At 43.4% G+C, this 23814-nt stretch overlaps 1 protein-coding gene and 1 long non-coding RNA gene across 3 annotated transcripts; one reads left to right on the top strand and one right to left on the bottom strand.

The window, feature by feature from the left end:
- The first annotated feature begins 153 nt into the window (after positions 1-153).
- Positions 154-23248, top strand: LOC131472408 (uncharacterized). The gene is made up of 3 exons (XR_009242094.1): positions 154-241; positions 5363-5496; positions 23202-23248. It is a non-coding gene; the product is annotated as an uncharacterized LOC131472408 (long non-coding RNA).
- fhdc2 (FH2 domain containing 2) lies at positions 1414-14207 on the bottom strand. 2 transcript variants are annotated; one of them, XM_058649548.1, is made up of 14 exons: positions 14021-14207; positions 13772-13940; positions 13512-13670; positions 8307-8907; positions 8142-8203; positions 6747-6849; positions 6393-6478; positions 6059-6159; positions 5697-5767; positions 5370-5477; positions 4943-5013; positions 4451-4568; positions 4173-4337; positions 1414-4077 (listed from the first exon to the last, which is right to left on the bottom strand). In XM_058649548.1, exons 4-14 carry the CDS (start codon positions 8775-8777, stop codon positions 2230-2232), a joined length of 3204 nt encoding a protein of 1067 aa, XP_058505531.1. In that variant the 5' UTR covers positions 8778-8907; positions 13512-13670; positions 13772-13940; positions 14021-14207; the 3' UTR covers positions 1414-2229. The 2 variants fall into 2 exon arrangements, with proteins under 2 accessions (XP_058505531.1, XP_058505532.1); XM_058649549.1 differs by lacking the exons at positions 13512-13670; positions 13772-13940; positions 14021-14207 and adding an exon at positions 10089-10414.
- Positions 23249-23814: the final 566 nt, after the last annotated feature.

The raw sequence follows: 23814 nt of genomic DNA, 5'->3' as shown, positions 1-23814 counted from the left end.
TTGGTTTGTTTGTTTTTTTAGTAGTTTTTTGTGCAATCATTCATTCATGTATCTTTTAATATTAAAGTTTGTCATTTACTTATTGATGATTAATCTATTGCTCATTTGGTTACATATTTTAATAATGAAAAGAAAATCTATCATCTACATTTCAGGGCACATTGTCAGTGGTGCACACCAGGATCCTCGGATAGTTCATCCATCTTTACGAATTGGCCTCACCTGAAGAAGGCTACACCAGGTATGTCATTTTAGATTTACTAATGTATTTTAATGTGTTGTATCTGTTGAACCGGTATGTTTCGTGTAAAATCAATCTGCAAATCTACATTAGTAACAGAGATAATAGACCTGACATTGAAGTGAACGCCCAGGTATTAGTATTAAGTACTAGAAAATAACAGGCTAAAACTGTATTTGAGTGCACAAATCCTCAGACACCCACAATTATGTGCCTATAACCAATATAATATTAAGCTGTCAGACTTGTGAGTGGAGCGTGGTATGACATTTTCCCCTGCATTTGACAGGATTCATTTCCCTCAGTGATGCAAAGATGAAGTCAGACTTTTCCATCCCTTGACTGCATTAATTACCAACTAAAAATACATTCAATACAAAATATAATACATTGTGTGACACATATTGAAAACCAAGTAACTGCCTTTCTAACACATGAACACTTTAAATCCAGTCTGTAGATGGTTGCAAAAGGGCTCATCTTGATTTTCTTTTCCTGCCAACTCTCTAAGAGTTGTCTGAATGCATGGGCACCCTATAGACTTTCTACTTTGGTCTCATCCTTTCTCTTGAACTTGCCACAGTGTGTCACTAGGTATGCATTAGTACCACAAATACAAACAGATTATAAAGAATCCTGTCTCCGGTCTTTTGGACCTCGTCCCCTCTATGGTAAAAACTGGTCTTAAAGCCCATATATCACTTATTGACCTTCAGACGTGACAGTATTCTCACAGCCAGTGCTTTCAGATCAATGCAGAACACATAAGGCAGCTAAGAAGGGATCACTTAAGATTACTCAAACTTGCACCCCTGGAGACCCGTTGATGATGTCACCTCTATATACTGAGCCAGGTTAAGAGGCCAGCACTGTCCGACAACCGGACACTCAAGAACACAAAGAGGCACCAGTTTATTGCCTTTCCAAGAGGCTCTGGCGTCACCGGAGCCTATAAAGAGAGAATTCCCACTGGGACCCTACACCCTCAGTCACCCTACACCCCAACCCTTGCACCTCACTATTCTGCCAGGAGATTCCCTGGGACGTCTGTAGCATTTCCATGGCAACAGCCACTGACAGGATTGAGGATGACTGTGTCAAGAGATGCAGCAAGCGGGAGTAAAGATGGAGACAGAATAATTAGGGTGACAAGATGACCGAGGACAGCAAGATACAAGTAACAACAACAACAGACTTTGTATTCCCTGAACACAAAACAGGTTAGAGGATGTTAGTAACACTAGTACTTTTTCATTCAACTGATGGATGCATTTTTAATTCACGGTCAACACATTTTCTCACATTACCATCTTTATACACCTTCTTTTATTTACAAAGCCACATAATGCCGTGAATAACAACCAATGCTATTCAATAAAGTTATAGAATATTTTGATATAAAACACAAATTACACATCATCTCCTCAAAGCCTCTTCTTCAGTTTGTAAAGTGCATCTGACTGATGAGGCCTCCCAACAATAGGGCGAGCAATTCAATAGTGTGCTGAATTAAGTTCAGATTGGGAGATTGTGAAGTGTGAGAATGCAGTGATCACTCCTAAAATGCCAGAGTGGTTGAAACACTCCAACCACACTCTGTTTACTTGGTTGAATCTCTTTTACTAACATGAAATACACTGCATGTTAGACTGTTCTAAATATGTTTGTAGTGTCCTACTGCCTGCAAAGGACACAAGAACATGTAAAAGGAGGTAGGATTTAAATGATCTGTTCAGCATATCGAGTAGTGGCTATAACAAACGAGATCAACTATCCCAGTTGCACCCCGTGCAGCTCTGTTTCACTTAGAACCTAAGTACCTGGAAATACATGTATACATGATAAATGTTGAATTTAAATTAACTAACGGTGGGCGAGAACTGATATCAGCTATTTTCTGACACACCGTTCATTATTATCAACACTGCATATATTTTGCTGAAGTACATAAAAGGAAACTGCACAGTACAGTCATTCATTTACTTCTATCACCTCCACAGTGGCTGAGCTGCAGTAGCACGAGGCATTTTGAGGCCAGGTAGCCGAGAGGGTGAAGGTATTTTAGAGCTAGCAGGAGAGGAGCTTGTGCTTATGGCCTTGGCAGTTTTATTTCGGGCTGCAGATATGACAGCAGTGCGTATTGTCTTGGCTGTGGCAGAGGATGGGCTGTGAGCAGTGTGAGGCTGGGACAAAACCTGAGTCTCAGAGTTTGGGGCGAGTCTTTTCGACACACGGAAAGGACTCGCTCTGACAAAAGCTGGCGGCGTGCTACCTGTCACTTTCTCTGATACGGATCTGTCCGAGGACCTGCGGGTCAGAGTGGACTTTCCTGAAGTCTGTGATTCAGTTACAGTCCGCTCCTGTGTGCTATTACTTCGTTTCACCTCTGCCTGAATGGTGGCAGGCCGGCTGATGGGAGATGAGCGTATTGATATGCTACCAGTTGTGGACAGTCGGTTAGGACTGGGAGGGTTTGTAGTGGCTGGACCAGCATTTGAAGCCTCCGTTTTGGAGCGGACCCTGGGAATGCCTGTGTTGCTGGAAGGTCCTGCTCGTGACACGAGTCCTCTTTTGGATCCGATTCCACTACGCACGGGGATCTTTATGGTTTGACTGTCTTTTGATGTAGGAGAGCCTGTAGTTGTCCCCTCTTGAAGGTCAACCTTCCTCTCTTTCCTCCATTTGGAGCAGAGAGTTGGTGCAGGTCGTGGGAGTGGAGAGGTTGGGGGTGACAAGGCGTCATAGGATCGGAGGCCTTTCACTAATGTGTGGCACTCCAGTGTTTCACCAACACGGGAGTATGACTTTGAAATCTCGCTCTCAGGACTTGGCAGGTCAGCATACTCCTCTGGCTGTGACTGGCTGAACTCTGGGAGACTGGATGGAATCCAGTTCTTGTCCACAGATGTAGGTACTCCCTCTGTAATTGTCTGACCTGTTAGTCCATTGTCAGGCAAAGGCATCGTGGCACTTGTCACAGTGCTTATCTGTGATTGTGACTGGGTTTTATCTGGAGATACGTGCGATTGGCTCTCAGATCTCTGGTACCTTGACAGTGTACAGTTAGTGTCACTATGAAAGGGTATTCTACTTGTACGAGCAGACTCCGCTACAGACTCACTGACAGAAGAGTTATTTGATTTACCCAGAAGAGAGCGATTATTGTCTGACACTGGTGGGCCAAACCTTTGTCTATGCATAGAGGCCTGTGTTTTAACACATAGTGCAGTTGTGTCTGTATGTATAGCAGCAGATTGTGCACAGGAGCTGGGAGAAGATTCAGTGTTTATCAAAGCTATATGTTGTTTTGCAAGTCTACTTTCCCTCGATTGGCCTTGTAACACAAAGGGAACGCTCTCTTTGACTGTGTAATGTGGAAATAAAGCAACATGTGAATCCTGAGCTGCTTCTGTTTGGCTGGGCTTGACCAAGTTCCCTCCTCTCAGAAAACGCTCATGGTCAGTGGGGGAACATGTGCCATCAGTGTCCGGAGAGCTACAAACCATGCTGTTGTCGTGGTCAGAGGAACTGTTTAAGTGATAACTGTTCAATGTAGGGCTGCTGCCCAACTCAGGGAAGTTCTTTTGCACAGATGTAACATGGAGGTGGTGTGAGTGTCTGCGGGGCTCAGAGTTTCTCAGGCTACGACGGCTCCAAGTGTAGCTTAGGTTCTTCTCTAAAAGTTTCTCCAGCTCATCCTCCTGACAGTGAGAGTCTCTGCCAAGACTCAGGCCAAGGTCCAGCCCCGTACAAACAGCCAGAGAGCGACGCTTCTCCCCCATCTCGCGCTGACGCTCCAAACGTTTCTGTTCCTTCAGTTCCCGGTCTGCATTCTCCTGTAGAACAAGTTAAAATTAGTTCATTCTTTGAGTCTAGCTTGTCTATTATTTCCTTCCCATCTGAGACTTTTCCAACAACTTCTGGATCTAACCTGGACAGCTTTCTGGAAGCGGAGACAAAACAAATGGAAGACCCGGCAAGCCTCCTCAAGTTTAAAAGTGCTGTCATCCTCACAGAAGAACTCCACCAGAGCCTGACTCGACATCCTCATACCTTCTACCTCATCCTCTGCCTCCTTCAGACGCTCTTCTGCTACCTGCACGTGGACGGAGATACATTATTCATCTTATTACCCTCTATTAAATGTGCAAAACCTTAAATAGGACATTTGCTGGTATGTAAAAATCTTAGTCATATGATATTGTATACCTCCAAGAAAGGTTGTGTGTGCTGTAGAATCTCTGCTTCAGTCTGGATGTTGGCCTTGAGGGAAACAACTCTGCTTTTTAACTTAGCTAAATCCTCCAGCACGGACTCCTCACACAACCTGCAGGAAATGAGAACGCAGGATAATAAGCAATTATGTGCAACACGACATCTTAAAAACATAGCCAACATTTTGAAATTGAATCCAAAGTGTGCAGGAACTACGTTTTTTCACCCGACTTGGACTCGAGTTTTGTTAAATGCTGCAGCAGAGCTCAAATATTGGCTTGGAGAACCAAGGTTGTCATGACCCACTTTTAACCAGGCAGAAAGCCGATGCTAAAAGCTGGCTGCCTTACAATGATACAAGAGTGAAAATACATGTGCGCTGTGTCTGTTTAAGTAGGAGTTTGCGTTTGATGTTATTTGGCTTCTGTAAGACAAGTAGTATATTCCCTCATACTGAATGTGATGGCAATTTGGGTAGAGACCAACCTGAAGGCGGAGCCAACATGACCCAGTTGGCTGGGAAATGACAATAAACTCGGGTCCTTTTTTACAGCTTCCTGTGGAGACAAACACAAATAATTATCTTGCTATTGTTTCTAAATAAGCAGCACGTCATTTGTGAATGTAGACTGAATCATGTGTGTTATGAAGCAGTCTGGCAGGAGGGCTAATGTTCTTTGGACACTGTGTGTCATTTATTTCTTTTAAATCAAGTATGCTTAACTTAACTTAACTAATGCCTTCGTATACAAGGCAGTTTGTCTTCATTGACCATGGTAGTATTCAGATTCTAAAAAAGTATCCAGCATGTCATTTTCTTTACACTCCACATTAATTTACTATTCTTGCTAAAATGCATCCAACTGTTTTGTATAAAATATTTACACTGTGGTATCTAAATTGCAGTTCTTACCATGGCTACAAAATGCAGCAGATTCATGCCAGGCTTGTTGGCTTTGGTGTCAGCCAGTGTGAGCAGCGATGCAATACGGAAACCAGCAGCATTCCCTGCATATCCACCCTGAGAAGCCACATACAAGGTCAGAAAAACAAATGCACTCGAAACATGTGACATTTTTTTAACAATACAAAACCCAGGTGCGCAGTCACAGTGACACCCCTTCAACACACCACACCCCGAGGGATCGGTGTATTGTACACAGATAAAAAGAGGGACTGGCTCTGCTTTGTCAGGTTAAAGAAAAGAGGTAAAAACGAATAAAAATAAAGAGGCACTCACTGCATTCATGTAGTTCCCAGCTTTCAGCACCAGACGAAGGATGGAGTGTAATTCAGGACAGCTCAGTAGTTCTAAGAGGGTATAGGAGAGAGAGATTCAATATTGTGTCTCAAGTAAATAGTATGAATGTGTATGCAACTGCTATCAAGGTAATATAATCATTCAATAACTTTATTTTGAACAAAAATATTAAACCAAATGCAGGTGAAAATCAGCCATTTATTCTGAACCCGAGCAATGATATAGCCTATGTGTGAAGAATTCAATTGTCATCACAGTAAACAGGAGCATTTAAAAGGGCAAAACAGACCTAGCTAGACCTTTATAGCGGTGGAGTACACAACTCCCTGTTGTTATTTTACCTCTGGCCGCCTCCCTCAGACATCTGGCCGCCACACACAGAGAGGTCACAGCAGGGTCAAACTCCTGTTGCAGGATCATGGCATCGAGGCGAAGCCGAAAACTAATGGAAGAGAGAAAGAGAAGAATGACTGGATGAATGGACTGCGGTGATGACAGAGACAGACAGGCACTCCTGATCAATCATCAGTTCAACAAGCACATGTCATCACAGTGTGAAGCCTGCGAGTTGGACACGCATCCCATTAAAACAAACAGATAAAAGAGGAATTCTTTAAAGCTCAGGAATAAAATTCCGTTGGAAAACAGTTCTGAGGAATCTAAGGTGAGGTGTACCTGGGGACTTCCACCAGCAGCAGCATGAAAAGATCAGGCTCTTCAAGACAGCCCCGCTCGCCACTGAACCTCCTCAGGCGGGACTCCTGAGAGAGAACAGATGCTGAGTTAAATCTGGAAAACCGCTTTAATTAAAACAAATGGAAATACTGAAACCAAAATGCTGCTAACAGTCAATTCCACCATCTGTCAGCTTATTGCTCTTTTGCTAGAAACAAAACACATCATTTGACATGGTGTAATAGCAAACTTTTGATCACCTAACCAAAGCCAGATGACGAGTAAGAGAAGAGGGAGGGGTTGGGAAGGGGGTTGTTGTCACTCTTGTATTAGTACACCAAAAAGGCATTTTACCTCCTCACTGTCGGGGAGCAATTTGCAGAGCTCTGTGAGCTTTTCCGCTGCATAACGGCCCCCAACACCCTGTCTGATGTCCTCAACTATCTCTTTAGCAGGCCTGTGGAAAAACAGCAACAAAAACATTTTTAGCATGACATCACTGTTACCATGCAATGGACAGTTCACCCTGAGAAAAGGCAGGACACCCTTTTTAAGAAAACTTGTGTTATTAGCAGTATCAACCCTTTTTTTCCCCTCACAATACTGAGGTTTACCCTGTTATTATCAATCAGAGCTTCAGGAAGGAAGGGTTGGTTGATGCCACGCTGGTGAAAATACGAGACAGACATGCAGAACAACAGATCTGGGTGTCAAGGTGAAAGACCAGAATCTGACTGACCGACTGACCTGTGACACATCGGTCCTCCGCCCCAGTCTATAGCCCATCACGCATACTCATATGTGCATGATTCTGCCATGTGCAGCTTCTATTCTCAAACAAAATCTCCTCATTCATATGCACATCAAACTCTTTGACGACATCCGATCCAAAGTACACCGGGTATGAATTGTGTCCTTTAACAGCCTATAAATAGAGCTGCCACATAATCAAAACATCATGAAAGAGCTAACCAGACACTGATGTCAATGCAATATCACGTTTTGTTTAAACTACGCCCACATTTGAACAACTCACTTCAGGACAAAGGGCCAGTAACCTCCCAATAAGACTAATGTCTGTGTACAGAAGAGGCTCTTTTTACATAATGGCTTCCCTTACAAGTTCTGACAAATCTGGTTTACAAAAGAAGTGATCTTCACTTGGGTGTACATGTGTAAGCATGGCAATATCCCAAAAACAGTGCTTTATTTCCCTTAATCTCTTTTGCCAGTCAGCAACATTTCAGGTCCCATACTGTATGAATGTTCTTTAGAGATGGTTAAAGTGCTCTCTTCATTAGCTGTGCTTTGTTTCGGGAGTGTAAATGCCCTTCAATGGCTTTAGGGGAAGAATAAATATGACAGGCCACCAGTGGGGTCCCTCTTACCGGGAGGGGGCAGTCAAGCAGGTGTCAGACTATACCGGGAGACCCCCCTCTCTGCCCAGCTGCTCAGGGTGCATCCTCCCCTGCACCAACTGCACGCAGACCTCACACTTCTGACACACGCCGCACTCGCACACCCATCCAAGTTTGATATATGATCCACACACTTTAATTCAGTCTTAAGTGAAGTCCTGTTCCCCTGGGCACAGTTGAACACACTTCAGTGAGCTGCACCTTAAGCTCTGACTGATAGTGACCTCCAGCAAATTCAGAGGAAAGGGCTAACTAATCAATCAGCTCATTAACTGTTGCATCAAAGATAGCTGCCAAATAATCTTATCTGGTAGGAATCAAGGAGACTTACATCTTAAACTGACGGAGAAATATTCCAATGTTCATACTGCGTTTGGAGTCCAGTAGGGAGATCTGTGAAAAGGCAAATGACACTAATAAGAGGAAGAAAAGTACAAGGAATCACATCATCTTCAAAAAAGACTAAAAGCGATCACTGCCCCTCCCATGATCTGACCTCTTCTGAGCTGTCCTGTGGGGATCTGCAGTGCAGCAGAACAGAGCGGCGCCTCAGGGTGCCGGTCCTGTCCAGAGGCTTATTGTCCTTCTGACCAAACAGCTCATCCAGAGAATGGAGGTCAATGGGGAACTCATCCTCACCCGGGGCCGCCCCACTCCACACACTATTCCTCCCCTCCACCTTTTCTTTGGGGATTCGCTCCCAGTTAAGCTTCCTCAGTCGGCTCCGACGAGCACTGTCAGCTCGACTTAAAGAAGAAGAAGAGGGTGTGGGTAGAGGTGGTGGAGGAGGCGGCGGTGGAGGAGGTGGTGGTGGAGGTGCTAGGGAAGGTGGTGGAGGAGTGACCAGCGCTGGACGTGAATCCATGGCCGTCACTTCCACAGCTTCTGGGGCAGCAGCGGGGTGGGCAGACCGTGTTCCATGAAAGGCACAAGTTTCCTTGATGGCCACTGTCAAGTTGATGAGCATAGAGTTGACGTGGGTGCTGGCGGGCGACGTGGTGGTGAGGGAAACTGCTCTCCTCACTCAGTCAGTCAATATTAATGTGTATTCCTCTCTCCCGTCACCTCTAGATCAAAGGTCAATGAGTAATTCCGGTCTAGGAAAAAAGAAACAACAAAAAATGTGTTATCTCAGACAATGTTGCGTGCAAGAGGAGAAACACAATCACTGTTGTCACTGCTGGGGGTTGTGTCATACTCATTAACTCAGGCAGTTTGAACAGAGGCCCATGACCTCACATGAGCCGACACCTGGACTGACTTCTCCTTTCATTAGCGTGATTCCAGTGCACGCACTGATCTAACAAGTGGCTTAACCTAAACATGTAACCTCAACTTCAACTCATCAACTTTCCGTGGAAGTTCAAGGGGTTTTCTAAAAGAAAGTACCAGACACACCACCTCCTCCACCTCCTCCTCCTCCCTCTGCAGGCAGTTTGAACAGCTTGTCCCATCCTGTTTAGTTTCACTTCACAGCATGCACACACACCTCCACCATGCGTCCTCTCCCCTCTAATTAAAATACATGGGGACTACATAGATGCTCACTTAACCACAACAACCTCAACACCGTAAAGAGGTTGAGCTTCAGAAATCACAACTTTATCATATTGTTTCCACGTTATGGGGAGATTAATATCTGAAAGCCAGTTACACTCACTTGCACCAGCAGGTTTTAAACAGGATTAGTAATGCAGTTGGGAATGAGTCAGAGGCTTCGGGTGTCTGGTGCAGCAGGGGTACGTCTTTAATCATCGGTTAAAAGACATGACTATGCTTTTAATCAAAAACACACATGGCGTCCTCCATATCTTTCTTAGTCAGAATTACAACTTTTGGGAAACTTGGGAAACTTTGGAAGGATGCGCTTGGTTGCCAACAAACTGTCCCAGGGTCGACCGCAGGAGCGCGCTGCTTCACCCCGGCGCCTCACAATCTCTTCATCAAATAATGTTAATCTATACAAGAGAAACGCTTATCAGAAGTTACTGTAAAATGGAATATATGAAGGTTATAAAGTAAAGATAATTCAAGAAATGAAAAACACCGCAAAATCACAATTTCTCCTTTGTTTTCATTGAGACTAAGAAGAAACTCCAATATTTATGGTGACATTTGTTTGAAATGATAAAAAAAACAACTCCAGCTCTCCCAACATGAAAGTTTATCCAACTTTAATAAACAGTAAGACAGAAAGAAAAAAAACACGCCACACTTACAGACGCCCACAACACTGTTCAAGTAGTTTCACACAACGACATCAAGTGACTAAACTTACCTGACGCTGGTGACTCTTCTCCTGTGAGGTAACAACACAAACACCTACAGCAGCAACAACCAGGAGAGACTTGATTCACACAAAAAAGCTCCCGTTACAGTCTCAATTCTTTTTTTCTTTTCTTTATCTCCTTGTTCCTTGTGCCTCACCGCTCCCACCACTGCTCCTCTCGTCTCTCTCAACTAAACTTGCAGGGAAACTTCCACACGGTTCAGCAGGAACGCGCAGGCGCGCTCCCGCTCGGCAAGCTGCCTGCTACGTCTTTATTGTAACCTCCCAGTTTTCCCATGAACAGATTTGGGGGCTTTAGGTGACTGTAAGCTCCATCATGACTCCACTCGTCCACGTTTAGTCTCACAATTTGTTTTTGGTCACTCCGAATTGCTGTTATGTCACGCAAGTGTGTGTGTGTGTGGGGGGGGGGGGGGAACAAAACCTCAATGATACGCAACTTTAAAACAAAACAAAACAAAAAGTCACTCTCAAGTTTGGTGAATAGGTAAATGAGAAATACGTTCAGATAACCAGGCTGAAGTGACTTTTATTCAGGATTGTGTGGACACAAAAATATGATTGTCAGTATGTTCTATCTGGTACATAGTGACATGAGTGAGCATGGCCGAGCATTGTCATCATCTGCCTGCACAAACTGCAATGGTGCAGATTGTACAGTCACATGCACGTCTGATGCAAAAAAAAATAAAGAAGCTTTGAGTTACAGATGTCAAATCTGATCCTCCTTGAATCTGAATTGCTCAGTGTGGCTGGTAATCTGAACGTAGCCCTAATTATAGTCAGTGATCGAAACTGTGAGAATCAGGCCCAGCAAGTTGAGTAGTAACACTAAACTATGGTTCAGCGAAAAACACAGACAAAGACATCATAAATCTGTTTTGATCACGTCAGCCTTTGTCTGGTCTTCGTGAACAGAAACGTTCTAACATTATTTGTATGCTGTGTCCTTTCTGTGAAAATGGGCTCTGACAACAATGGCAGGGAGCATTTGTGTGTATACACCATGAACATGCGGGCCGAAACGAGACCTTAAACCTGCTATACTGAGAAATACAGAGAGAATATTGTGAAGCTGCTTAATCAACAGTGTCAATCATTGTTAATCAATAGCATACCTTTTTACAATAATGTTTGACATGTCCAGATACAGATTATGAGCCAGTGGGCCACTGGGCACAGACTAAAAAAGGGCCTATACTGAGCCGTTGGGCCCCTGGGCGTGAGCACGTTAGGCTCGTTCAGTAATCCATCCTTGGTTTCAGGCTAATCATCATATTGGGCAGGACTCTGATCTGTAATTGGTGCAGACGGCCTTGATCAGCCTAAGAAGAGGATGCTGTTGTGAACCCGAGAGGGAGCAGATGGCTATCAGACATGGGAAATAATGTCCACATCTCCTCCCTAAACCAAGAACTGGGCACCGGTGAAAGCTAAGAGGTCAGAAGTCCCTCTAGGGTGCTGAAATGGCCCAGGTGCTGGGATGTAGACTCATAACACTGACCTTTCATTCGAGGTGCTGGAGCGCTCTTGGCCCATGTCACCTGGTGCTCATGGAACCAGCTCAGGTAGCCCCTTTCACAGACCACGCTGACAGGTTGTCGTCATCACTTCTTGGCCTGTGGTAATTAGGGGGGTTACGACCCAAAAGATCTGGCTTTTGTTGTGGCTGTGCAACAGGACATGTTATAGTGCACCCGTGCCAGAATAAACCTCTCTCAGGAAACTTCACTTTGTATTGAGTCGCTCACTTCTCTTCTGAGTACAGTGCACTTCTCAGAATACAAGGAAATGCCACTGTTAAGAGATGGCAGCTTTATAGTCCATAAAGCGCTTGAGCAACCATGAACAATTCCACATAATATGTCAGACCTAATGCAGTGTGGACACTGTGACAGTGATTAATGTATAGTGAGGAGTTAACTTGGCATCCCTCACTTGTTCCACCAAGACAGTGAAAATGCATGGAGACAAAACAGTGTGGTGTGTTTACTGGCCCACTCACAGTCAGTCCCCCCCACCTTTGCATAACAGTGAGTTTCAGAGCCTGTGCTCCATTCAAGCCATTATTCAGTGAATGAATGTGCATGAGGCTGCTCATGTGTAAGGTTTATACGTTGAGTCTGCTTGAGTGTGAGAAGGTCACACACAGGTGCTACACACCTAAATGCTTCCACAGTTACAGTAAAAGTGACAACAAAACACCACCAACGCTACCAAATCACATAAACAAAAGCTTGCACATAATCCAATTTGCACGTCCAAATATTATTAGATTGTGCAAGCCCGGCTACCTTTTCTTCCTAACTGAGAAATGAAGGATTACCACATGAGACCCCTAATGCCAACAACCCTTAAGAAGCTCAGGTTGCTTAGGTTGATGGGGTGGTTGCACCCATGCAGCAAGTGTTAGCCCTTCGTGAGCTCCCCTTCTTAATCCTGCTTTGAAGTTCCAGGAGGGTACATTCATTTGAAGGCTATGAGCCCTATGCCAAAAAAGTCGAAGAAAAAAAAGATATGCTTTTTGTTTTGCTCAGTACTTTTGCTATGGTGATCGAGTTCCAGACAGTGACCATTGCTGCAGTTGATTTTCACACTACAGAAATGAATCAAGAAGTAAAGAAATCAATACAACAGCTTTTTTTTGTCCAGGTGCCCTGTTTTTTTGTTGTTTTTAAAGATGGTTGTAAAACTATTCCTAGTCAATCTATTGATATAACAATATGTGAGTGTTATTCTGTCTCTGGTGAGTCTGGTCTGCCTCCTTTGAACAGGGGCTGTCCCCACAAGTTTTTTTTTTTATCATAGCGACGTTTAATCCACACGGAAACAACGTTTTGCCCTGAAATTTTGGAAACGGGTCCAAGAATCTTAACTTAACTAAATCTTAAAAAGCCACCAATACACTACTCTGGAAAAATAATGATACAGTAGTCCCACCTCTCTCTCTCTCTCTCTCTCTCTCTCTCTCACTGTCGCCATCTTTACTCTTTTTGGAATCAGCTTGGTCCGTTTGCTTTATGATATTGTTTTTACCTTTTTTATTTCCTTTCTTTCCTTACTTCTGCTTCTTCTGTAAAAATTGTAATGTATTACTGTTCATATAATGCTATATTTAAACAACAACATCTTCTTCTCTGTTTTAGGCGTAGCAGCGTTACAGCGCCACATACTGGTCTGTCGTACGCACTTTAGAGTCGTTTTGGACGTCTCGCGTGGATAAGAAACATTTCCTGAAACGATGCCATGTTTACGGACAACGTTTCCAAAATGACAACGCAAAATATTGTTTACATTTCGTTCTGTTTCCATGTGGATAGGGCCGTAGCCATTTCCATGGTGAAGTAAATAGGTCAGTGTGGCTGTGACTCTGTGGGGATATTAAACTCATGTATAGACATGCAGCCTTACCTGGGTCTGATCCCAGACTGGGACAGTTGGCCTGGGGAGATATTCCTAATCAAAAGCAGCTTTCTCAGATCACTCTTGGTTTCCCCAGCTGCACTCATATCACGTGCAGTTATCCAGAACGGTCTGACAAGGATCTCTGGCTTTGGTCAAACCGGCGCTCTGATAAGGAGAGACACGAGGAGACAGACAACACAGACACACTGTAAGTGTCCTGCCCCATTTTTCCCAAAAATCTCTCACGAACGCACATATGTACTCACTCTGTCTCAGACATTACTGCTCATGCTCATGTCCACTCCCACACATTCCGGACTGTACATATGTCATACATGATGGAAAAAGACAGAAGCTTGTGCGCTCACACTGCTGCTGCTGCTGCTCTGTGACTTTGGAGGTTCACAGAAAGGCTGTTGGATGATGACACAAACACTGTGGAGACAAAAGATGAGAGAGTTGTGAGTCCATTTTTGTCGCAGCAGGTTTGTGTGTACAAAGGTTTTTTTCTTTACTTGTCTCCGGCGGCCTCCTGTGAATTGATTGTTGAAGAGCTTCCACTTGTCCTCTTGCAACAACTTTACCTCCAGCTCCTCATAACTTTATTGAATGAGAGAGGCACTGTCTCTCTTTGTTTTCATAGACTGTCTAAAGTCCACCGCTAACACTTACACTTGTTTACCAAGCTGTATACTAACGGAGCAACGGATCCCTGTGCACGTATGTGTGTCTGTTTGGTTGTGATAAAGTCAAATCCCCCCCCCCCCCCCCGAATGACAAGGATACTAGGGGAGGTGCTTGTGGTCAGTTGAGCATGTGTGTGCGCACACATCTCAGCAGGGTGCTTGTGGTCCGTTGTCTTTTGGGGTTGGATTATCTTTGTTTGTCTTTACACATCTGGCCACTAGAGCCACTTCCGACTCCAGTTAGGATTTCCTGAGACTCAATAAAGGGGATTATTGGTCTGCAAAAACACTGGTCCAGACTCTCCCACCCTCATTCGCCTTCCTGCCCCAGCTGCTACGCTCATTACTCCAGGCAGAGCTACAGTCTCACTCCACTAGAGGCTCACAATGACACAGTGACATAAAGCGACATAGACGAACCGGCCCTTTTATTCTCCTGCTTTTCTTACAACTCTTTGTCTCCTCCTCTCACATTTGATCTCTGGTTTAGACTCTCCTCATATGTGAAATGCATCAAGTTCTTCATAAATGATGTCACTGAAGCAATGGAAAGGGAAATTCTCCCTAAGTGGCTAAAGAGAGACCACAAGAGTCTGTATACCAAGCCGCGGTGGGGCACATTGCCCTGTTACAGAGCACAGGGGAGCTGGGCTGTGCTGATAGGGGGTCCTGAACGGCTGCTTGTGTGGCAAGAGTGATCACACAGTTAATATTCAAAGGGTTGGGCTTGTTGTAAAGAAGCTCCTAAATGGAGGTTGACAAAGCGTTACGTACGAACAAAGGCTTCTTCCTAAGTAGACTGTGTATATAGCACGAAGTGCAGTGAACGGATGGGCTTTTCTGGGGTGGTCATGTATGGAGTCTATAGTGAGGTGTAAGCAGGGCCTCCTGCTCTTCCTCCCCCATCATCACAGTTAACTCCAAGTCCAGCCACACATTCTTCATTTCATGACTCTTTGGCTGAAATTCCTTCATCCTTTAATTAAGTCACATCACTATAGGTTGCAGTGCGGTGGATGTCGTTACTTGAAATCGGAACTAAACTCATTAAATATAAACCACATTATTTACTTCTCATTTGCAGCATTAAAATTGCAGATAAACTGCATTATTTCCGGTGATCGTAACGTCCATGTGCTTCGTATTGAGTATAGCCTTGCAAATTTCCATCCCTGCATCACCACACACACACACACACACATTTCAGCCATCTAAACCTAATTATTTTCCCCCTGCTTCTCTGTGCCAACCAGTGATGTCACCCACAGAGAGACAGGGGCCAGAGGAGAAGAGAGGAGAGGAGAGGAGAGGAGAGGAGATCAGTAGGAAAATGAAGGGGGACCCCCAGAGCTTGGCTGGCCCTTGTGTTGGGCCTGCAGGGATTAACCAGCCTGCTCTGTTGCTGAACCACACAGAACCCGGCCTCCTCCTTTCTGCTCCTTCTCCAGCTCTGATAAACTCTGGCCAACACATTTAAGGCTGAAAGGAAAACATGGAGGAGATATCAGAGACAGGCCCCGAGGGGACTCCCTCTGCCCGCTCCTCTCTTCCCATCATCTCCACAGGCATTCACTGGGCCTGCGTTGAAGCCCATTCATCCACATTAAACTGTTGCATAACAATGTGGCCTGCCTTCTGCTGCAGCACTGAAGTTTTTGGTAAAACAAGGCACCCTTGGGCCTCCAGAAACCCAGAGCCCAGGGTCCACTGTCTTGTGTTGTGGGGGAATCTTTGAAGGCTGGAGCATTCGTGGGAGTGACGGGACATATGTGGCACACGTCATAGTGATGCCAGGCATTAACAGATCTAATAATAAATGTTAATAAATGTGGTTTAGAGGTGTTGTATTAACATATTTTTTGGCTTTGAACAGAGCTGGACAGTTTTTTCCTCTTGTTTTAGTCAGCTCAGATTATCTTGGAATTATACATCAAGAGTAGAGCTGTTTCCAAAAATGTTAAACCTCAGTGTTGTAGAGAAAAATGAAGTTGTCCCCGATGGTCTCATCTCGAATATGACAAAGACAGCCACTGTCAATGGCAGTAGCGGTTAACATCACTTCTATACATACAATATGATCTTAAAGCCTCTGATGACAACGGACAGAACAAGGGAGAAATGACTTAATGCGTGTCTGAGAAATAGCAAAACAGCATGAGATTTATTCTGCTCTCTGGAAATCACGTATAAAACCTCTCTCCCTTCCTTCCTCTCTTTCTCTCTGACACATGGAGATCTGGTGTGTTTGGCACAGGGAGAAAAGAGCAGGAACAAAAGGATGGGTGACCAATGCAAAGTTGTGATGGCCAGCTGAGTTATTTGGGCAAAACCCAGTAAAATGGAAGGACGGGCTGTTGCTAGGCTGTGCTCAGAGAAAGGGAGAGCACTCTGGGGTTGAGCTTACTCAAAAGAACCAGGCGTCTGTTTACTCACACTGATATTCCACTTAAGAAGCACTGCAATCACCACCAATTAGTATTATTACCCACTATTACCTCCTACCACTCTCTTTGAGCCTTCATTGGCCACTCAACCTGGTGAAAGGGCTCTAAAGAACTTTTCAAGAGTCTGGGACAAAGTCTAAATAGTCGTGAGTGACGGGTCAAAAAATGGAACATGGAAATGTACTGAATAAGTATTTTACTGAGGTTATTGCAAATAGCACGCTCAAATAAAATACATATCCACACCCTATTCTTCCCACTCCTCATGTTGTACTTGCACGTGTGATACGGCTCTGAATGAACCTGTTTGCACACACGGTACTTGGAAAATCAAAGGTCTAAACAACGTGACAGTGTAATGGTCTCGGTGTTCTTGACAAACCAAAGCACTTCACACCAAAACAAACACAACTCATTCTGAGAACAAATCACACCCGTTAATTTCTTAGTTTATCTTATTGTTGCCATATTCTGAGAAACGATATATTTGTGACTTTAAAAAAAAGAAAAAGATTGAATCCTCAGAGAACGTTAGATAAACGGACAAACTATACAGCACTCTGTGTTGTGAAACTCAGGATGGGCTCCATAGGAAACAGACTTGGAGGATTATCTTGGGCCGGCCCAGCGGTAAAACCAGAGTTAGAGATAAAGAAGAACATGATATAAGAGAATATATAGAGAAAAGGATGCAGAGGGACGAAGCAAAACAGAGAAAGGAAAGGAAACTCATTGAGATATATGTGTCGAATCCCTGGAGGCCAATGTCTTGTTTGAAGAGCCCTGAGGTTAAGGTCGGAGGTTACAGGTTAGGCTTAGAGGTTATCAGCGACTGTTTAGGGTTAACTACGATTGTCTGAGTAGACGAGCACTTCTATAGTTAAATGGATTATCCCAGTGAAGGTATTCAGGGGTTAAAACCAGAGTACAAGCCCACATCAGCCACATGGACACAAACACAGAGCATGTACACTTTTTTACGCATCTTTATTGCAGGCTGTCAGACATTGTGGTGAAGTAGCTCTTGTCACTCTGGGTGTGGTCGAATGTAGAACTGGCGTGCGAGAGGAAGCCAGTGGGGAGCAGAGGTGTTGAACCCTGTCATCCTGTTGTTACTGGTCACACCTGCCTGTGGTTCCTGGGGAGTGTAAAGAGTTAACAGGCGGTGATGTGTTTGTGTATGAGACCAATGAGTTTCAGCATAGGTACCGGTTATTTATGACAATTGTAGAGAGTGTATGTATGTGTGCATGTACGGAGTGTAAGTACAACACACAACGCCCCCCCCTTAAAGGACACACACACACACATGCACGCCCAGACACACAGACACACATGTATGCGGGTGATCATGGTTGTTTAACACCTCTTTCAATCAGCATGCTGGGGGATGTACTACTGTGTATACTCGGTGGTCTTCCAACTGTGACCTGAAAAGTGGTGTGAAGGAGGAGGAGGAGGAGGAGGAGGGGATGGGGAAGTGTTAGGAATAGGCGGAGGGAGGAGAAGAGGGAGGCACTAACTTCAGAAACTGAAGAGACTGGGGTGTCTTCACTGACCTAATTCTAATGAAACTAATGTTTTATTCACTAAACTCCTCTGTTGTGTGTTGATTGAATGCACTTGACTGAAGCCATCTCTCTGTATTTTTACTCATGTCCGTGCACAGCCTTGCTTTGGTCAGAACCGCTGTCACATCACATCGGAGCCCCTCGCAGCAGCCCTGTCCCTGAAAGGCACCACATCTCTGTTTCAACTTGGCAACATCATTACTTTTGGTCCTTGTTGCAGTGGAGACCCCACGGTAAATTCTGTGTATCTTGGGCCGATCTCAGTCGTCTCCAGTGACCCGCGGAGGAGTCACTGGAGACGACACGGCAGTCATAATGTCCATCTCTGTCCTGCCGGTGCTGTGATCAAACATAAACAGAGCATGCCTGATTACTTCCATAGGACTTAGTGACAATATGGACATTAAAGTCGAGAAGGGTGCCACTGTGTGGCCCATCAGAGCTGTAGGGTCCCGGGCAGAGATCTTGGCACAGAGTGGGCCTTTCATATGCAGCATTTTGCATCCTGATTGACAGAAATGTCTTTGAAGAGCTGTTTGGTGAGGCCTTAACGCCAAAACGTGTTGACATGGATCCTTTGCCATTTCTATTCAGTGATCACATAGGCTCACATATTTCATTTTCTCATAATATATTACACTCAGTCTTGGATAAAATAACTAAAAAAGGGATGCTTGAGTAAAAGTAAAAGTATGTTACCAGAACTGGTAGAAGTGGAAGTCACTTTTTTATTACTTAATATATTACTTAAGTAAAAGTTTTAGTCTTAAAGTATACGACAACTATAAATATCAAAAGTAAGTTTTCTGATATAAAATGCACTTGAGTACTAGTAGTAGTAGTACTGAAGTAGTAGTAGTTGAGAGGTAAATGTATTCAAAAGAGTTGTCTTTCAACTGGAAGGTTGTGGTTTCAATTCACTTAACCTGCACTTAACCCCATGTTGAAGTGTGTGAATGGCTGAATGGTAAAACTGTAGTGTAAAGCAGCTCATCAAGACTAGAAAAGCTCTATATAAATACAGACCATCACCAACTCTTCTTCTTCTTCTGATTATATTTGGTGGTAACGAGTAACAAAGATAGTTGGAGGAAATTGAATTGTGAATTTTGTACTTAAGTACAGTGACAAAGTATCTGTGCTTTGTTACACTACAACACTGATTACACTGTAATTTATACTGTGATGTATACTGGTCACGGTGAGATGTATAGAGAAGAGGATTATATAGGGGATTGGTAATGACATGTTTGTGTGTCGCTGTAATTCTGTGCTTGACATGGATGGCAAAACAGGGGAGGGCCATTAATTGTGGAGGCACGGTGCTCCATGGGCCATAATAATATAGTGCTCCCATAAAAATAGCAGATAAGGTAAAGGTACTTATTACAACTAACATGAGTGATAAAGTCTGCTGCGCAGTGTCATGCTCCAAGTCTAACTGTCAGGGCAAATTATGAACACAAGTGAACATGTGTGACAGTATGTGTCAGTCAACTTCCATCACCAGTTTTTCCAACAGTGTTTATTTAAAAACAATTGTACAAACTTACTTCTGGATAGTTTTTTTTGCCAATACACCCTCTGTAGATGTTACACACTGGACCTTTAACAAATTGAGTAAAATAACTTCAACAGTGGCTGTAATATAGCTTTAGAGATAGTAAAAGGTTGTTCAAAAGCCCAGGTACCAACCATATCCTGTCAACATGCCACTCTCTCTGACTGAATAAGTTAGAAGGCCAGAGAAAGAAAGTTACTCAGTCACACTGTAGCAAACAAGGCAGCATGGCAGCCACGTTCACCATTTCCTAAGTTAAGTGTTTCTCTATTTGGCCGGAGCATTTTCACTTTGAAGTGACTGAGTGCCAGGGTCAACATTTGTTATCTTGCTGTTGATGTATAATGTTTTTGAGTAGAGTAGCTGGAACAGCCTACATCCTTCAGACTTCATGTTGTTGTGTTTTTCTCTTATTTTAAGTTTCAAAAACCTGTGTGGACCTTATCGGGAAGAAACATGCTCACTCGTAGTTGAGTCAGTGCTCCAGTCCGAGCCAATAATCATGTATTAATGTATAGTCACTTCCCCTTTTGAAGCCGTTGATCTCTCTTCCATCACTGGGCCTTCAAAGCCTCACCCAGCAGCAGCCTGCTGGTCCAAAAACAATATGCCAAAGAGGGCAGGCCTGTGAATATCAACCTCTGGATTTCTGCCCACATCTTGACATGTTTGATTCAAGTAGCTTATATATATGTATATATATATACACATATACAGTTTAAGTGCAATACTATAAGCAATAGCTAATAACAATATTAACTACACTGGCTGTGGTTCATAGTTTAACATTTCCTCTTATCTGCATTACTGGTGTTGATTAAATGAATCACTGCTTTATAGTTATAGTTCCTTTCATGTTGCACAGACAATGACATGTGACACATTTAGGGCTGCAACTAACGATTATTCTCATAATCGATGAATCTGTCGTTTATTTTCTCGATTGATCGAGTAATCGTTTGGTCCATAAAATGTCAGCAAATGTTGATCAGTGTTTCTCAAACCTAGAAAGGATGATGTTGTCAAATGTCTTGTTTTGCCCAAAAACTATTCTGTTTTAATGATTTCTTTGTTGTATGGAGCAAAGAAACCAGAATATATTCACATTTAAGAAAAAAATCTTGTTTTAATTTCTTAAAAAAACACTCAAACCGATTAATCAATTGTGAAAATAGTGGATTATTAATTTAATAATCGATTAATCGAGTAATTGTTTCAGCCCTAGACACATTTTCATTTTCAAGACATGGTCATGCATAGTTGCGTGCACATACATGTGTTATATATACACATATGCTTGCTATAAAACTTACACTCAGTGTAGGCCATCTTCAGTGTTGACTGAAATGAAGGGAAACGTGGGAAAAGCACAAGTTCAAGTAATAAAATGATTAACAGCTGCATTTATTTAAACCTGCCATGTTCCATGCCCATATTTGGCCTTTACCCACTGGCCCGAGACATATAATTGAATACATACAACCTTATTAACAATATCACTTCCACCTGTGCATTGCTGCTGTGATGAGTCACTATAAGTCATTTCAAAAAGAATCAAGCCATCAGCTCTCATATAAAGAGAAATGCAATAAATCAGACTAATATGAATCAGCAGTCATGATACACCATGTTTATCATAGAAGAAATGATACTACAAAGTTATACTTCCATCCACAAGTCCATTAAACGCACATTAACATGTTGCGCAATAAACTAAAGACAGAAACATATAGTGAGTTATTGTAACTTGATTGGTCTTTTGAGACTCGGAGTCGGCAACACTGTGTCTGTGATGTCAAAGGTCAGTAACTCCTCCACGCTTTCTGACTCTTGTTTCTGCATCAACAACCTCTGACCTTTCACCCCCCCATGTTCCCCTGGGTTGGTCTCATCTCTTGGGGGGCTGCCTACATGGAGTATACCCTCAAGCTGTGGGGAGGAGAGTCAAGATCATTAAAGAGTATAGAGGAGCTAATAAATAAGATAATATTTTAGTGGAACACCTTACATTTCCATAGAAGCATTATGCCTCGGCCTTCTGAAAGATTTATGATGTCAACTACACCCCGATTCTACTGCTTCACTGATGCAGGCCAAATACAGAGTCTGACCTTGGACCTAGTTTTATATTCTCATGGTTGCATTTTCAGTTGATACCATCAGCGAGACAAACTTCCTTGTAATTCCTGCAATTGTTTTGCCAGAGATAACACGAGGAAAAGAAAGGATGTAATCCTCTGAATCGGAACAGTTTACAGATTAATCAAAAATAAATAACCCTCTTATGCTGTGACTTTCCAGTAAATCAAAATCCTTCTGGGGATATTGTGTTGATGAAAGTTTGGATATTAATTCCTCTCAACTTTACCCATGGCAGTATTAGACAATACAGTGGATATTACAAGAATCTGCCCTGTTGGTGGCCTTTGCCTTTAAAGGCTTTGCCACATGCCGCTGTGTCTGAATACTGTCTCATGCTGTCTCCTCTTTGAGTAAAATGACTCTTTTAACCTGGCTGACTTGCACAACAATAGAACCGCTTCATTCTCCTGAAGAGTTTGACAAAAAAAAACAAATACGGTCTGCTAACAAAATGTTTTGTTGCTGTGGATGTTTGCTCAAAAGATTTCGTTTTTGTCACGTAAAAATCTTGTTGTAGAGCATGTGTTTTGCCAAAGGATGTGTTACTCTGAGTAGGTCGTCCTTGCCTGTATGCACTGAACAGCTCAGTTTAGAGACAAAAAAGGGGGTAATTGCAGCATTTTTTGCAGTAACCAAAATGAGATGCTCTTTGTTGCGCAGTGCTTCAGTCCCACACAGATTAGTGCAGTTATCCTCTTCACTTTGGTTTCGCATGTAAAGCAAAACCGCGGGCGTCATTATGTGGATTCCTCGCATCATTAAAAGAAGAGGTCAGCAAATCTACAATAATGGTCCGAGCTGTACTTTGTCATTATGGTCTGTGCATGTGTGCGTGTATGGGCGAGTGTGTGTGTGTGCCTGAGTGTGAAATTGTCTCCAGTGTATGTTTTATTGCACCCTCTGGCAAGGGCAGTGGATGTGGTGGCCAAGAGGCAGCAGTTACGCCTTTTCCTCTTGACTCCTTCCCTGTTCCGTCCGCAAGCCGCTGTGGTCCAAACCTGTTTCCGACCTATGCTGTGTACAATCAGATACACACAAAAGATATGCGCACATAAATTGGCAAGACATGTTGCACTTGCAGTAAATCAATTAGTTAAGCGTCGAAAAAAAGTGTAAAACCCTCTTCTTCTAAACTGGCGTATGAAGAGAACAGGCCTTGTGCAAACTTTCCTTTAGAATGACAATATTTACAAAATGGTGCCAAAACGTTTCCTTCATATCAAGTGTGTATTGTATCTTGAAATGTGTCCTAGTTTCTGTAATATTTCTATAATTGTGTGTTGTATAAACAGGATACCTAGAGAGGAAAAGAACAGGGTGGGAAAAGACCGAGGCGGGCTGAGATTGGAGGTAAGCTGATCAAACAAGTGCGTGAACAAATAACTGCGCAGTTTCTGCGTGTGAGAGGAACTGAGAATCACCATGTGAGAGAAAGGGCCAAACAAACAGATCTGAATTAGAGGACTCTTGCCTAAACAGCTTTATTTACCTGGATGAACTATGGAGGTGCAACTGATGACAGTGAAAAGGATTGGATATGAAAACATAAACACCTCACAGATTAGAAAAGCAGCTCTGTGCTGCTGCTGCTGCTGCTGCTTGTTGTTGTTATTATTATGAAGCTTACCTTCTCAAAGTTGGTCTAATCCCTTATTGTGGCATAGTGTGCCGTTACATAACTTGGAACTGCATCACGAAGAAGCAGAGGGCAATGTTCTCACACACACACAGAGGAAGACCATAATAAGTTGGTTCTGGCGCTAAAATCCATCCACCTCTGATGTGAACAGGCGACGTAAGCGCAGTTCAAACACACAGATATAAGCTGCTTACATGAAGGTGGAAAGAGGAAACCTTTAGCTTTTAGGGTGGACAGTGGTGTACTGTGCCTGATTTCTACTCTCT

Source organism: Solea solea, chromosome 14, assembly GCF_958295425.1.
Source record: "Solea solea chromosome 14, fSolSol10.1, whole genome shotgun sequence".
Taxonomy (NCBI): domain Eukaryota; kingdom Metazoa; phylum Chordata; class Actinopteri; order Pleuronectiformes; family Soleidae; genus Solea; species Solea solea.
The sequence above is the reverse complement of the archived record's forward strand: the minus strand, read 5'-3'. Positions and strand labels throughout refer to the sequence as shown.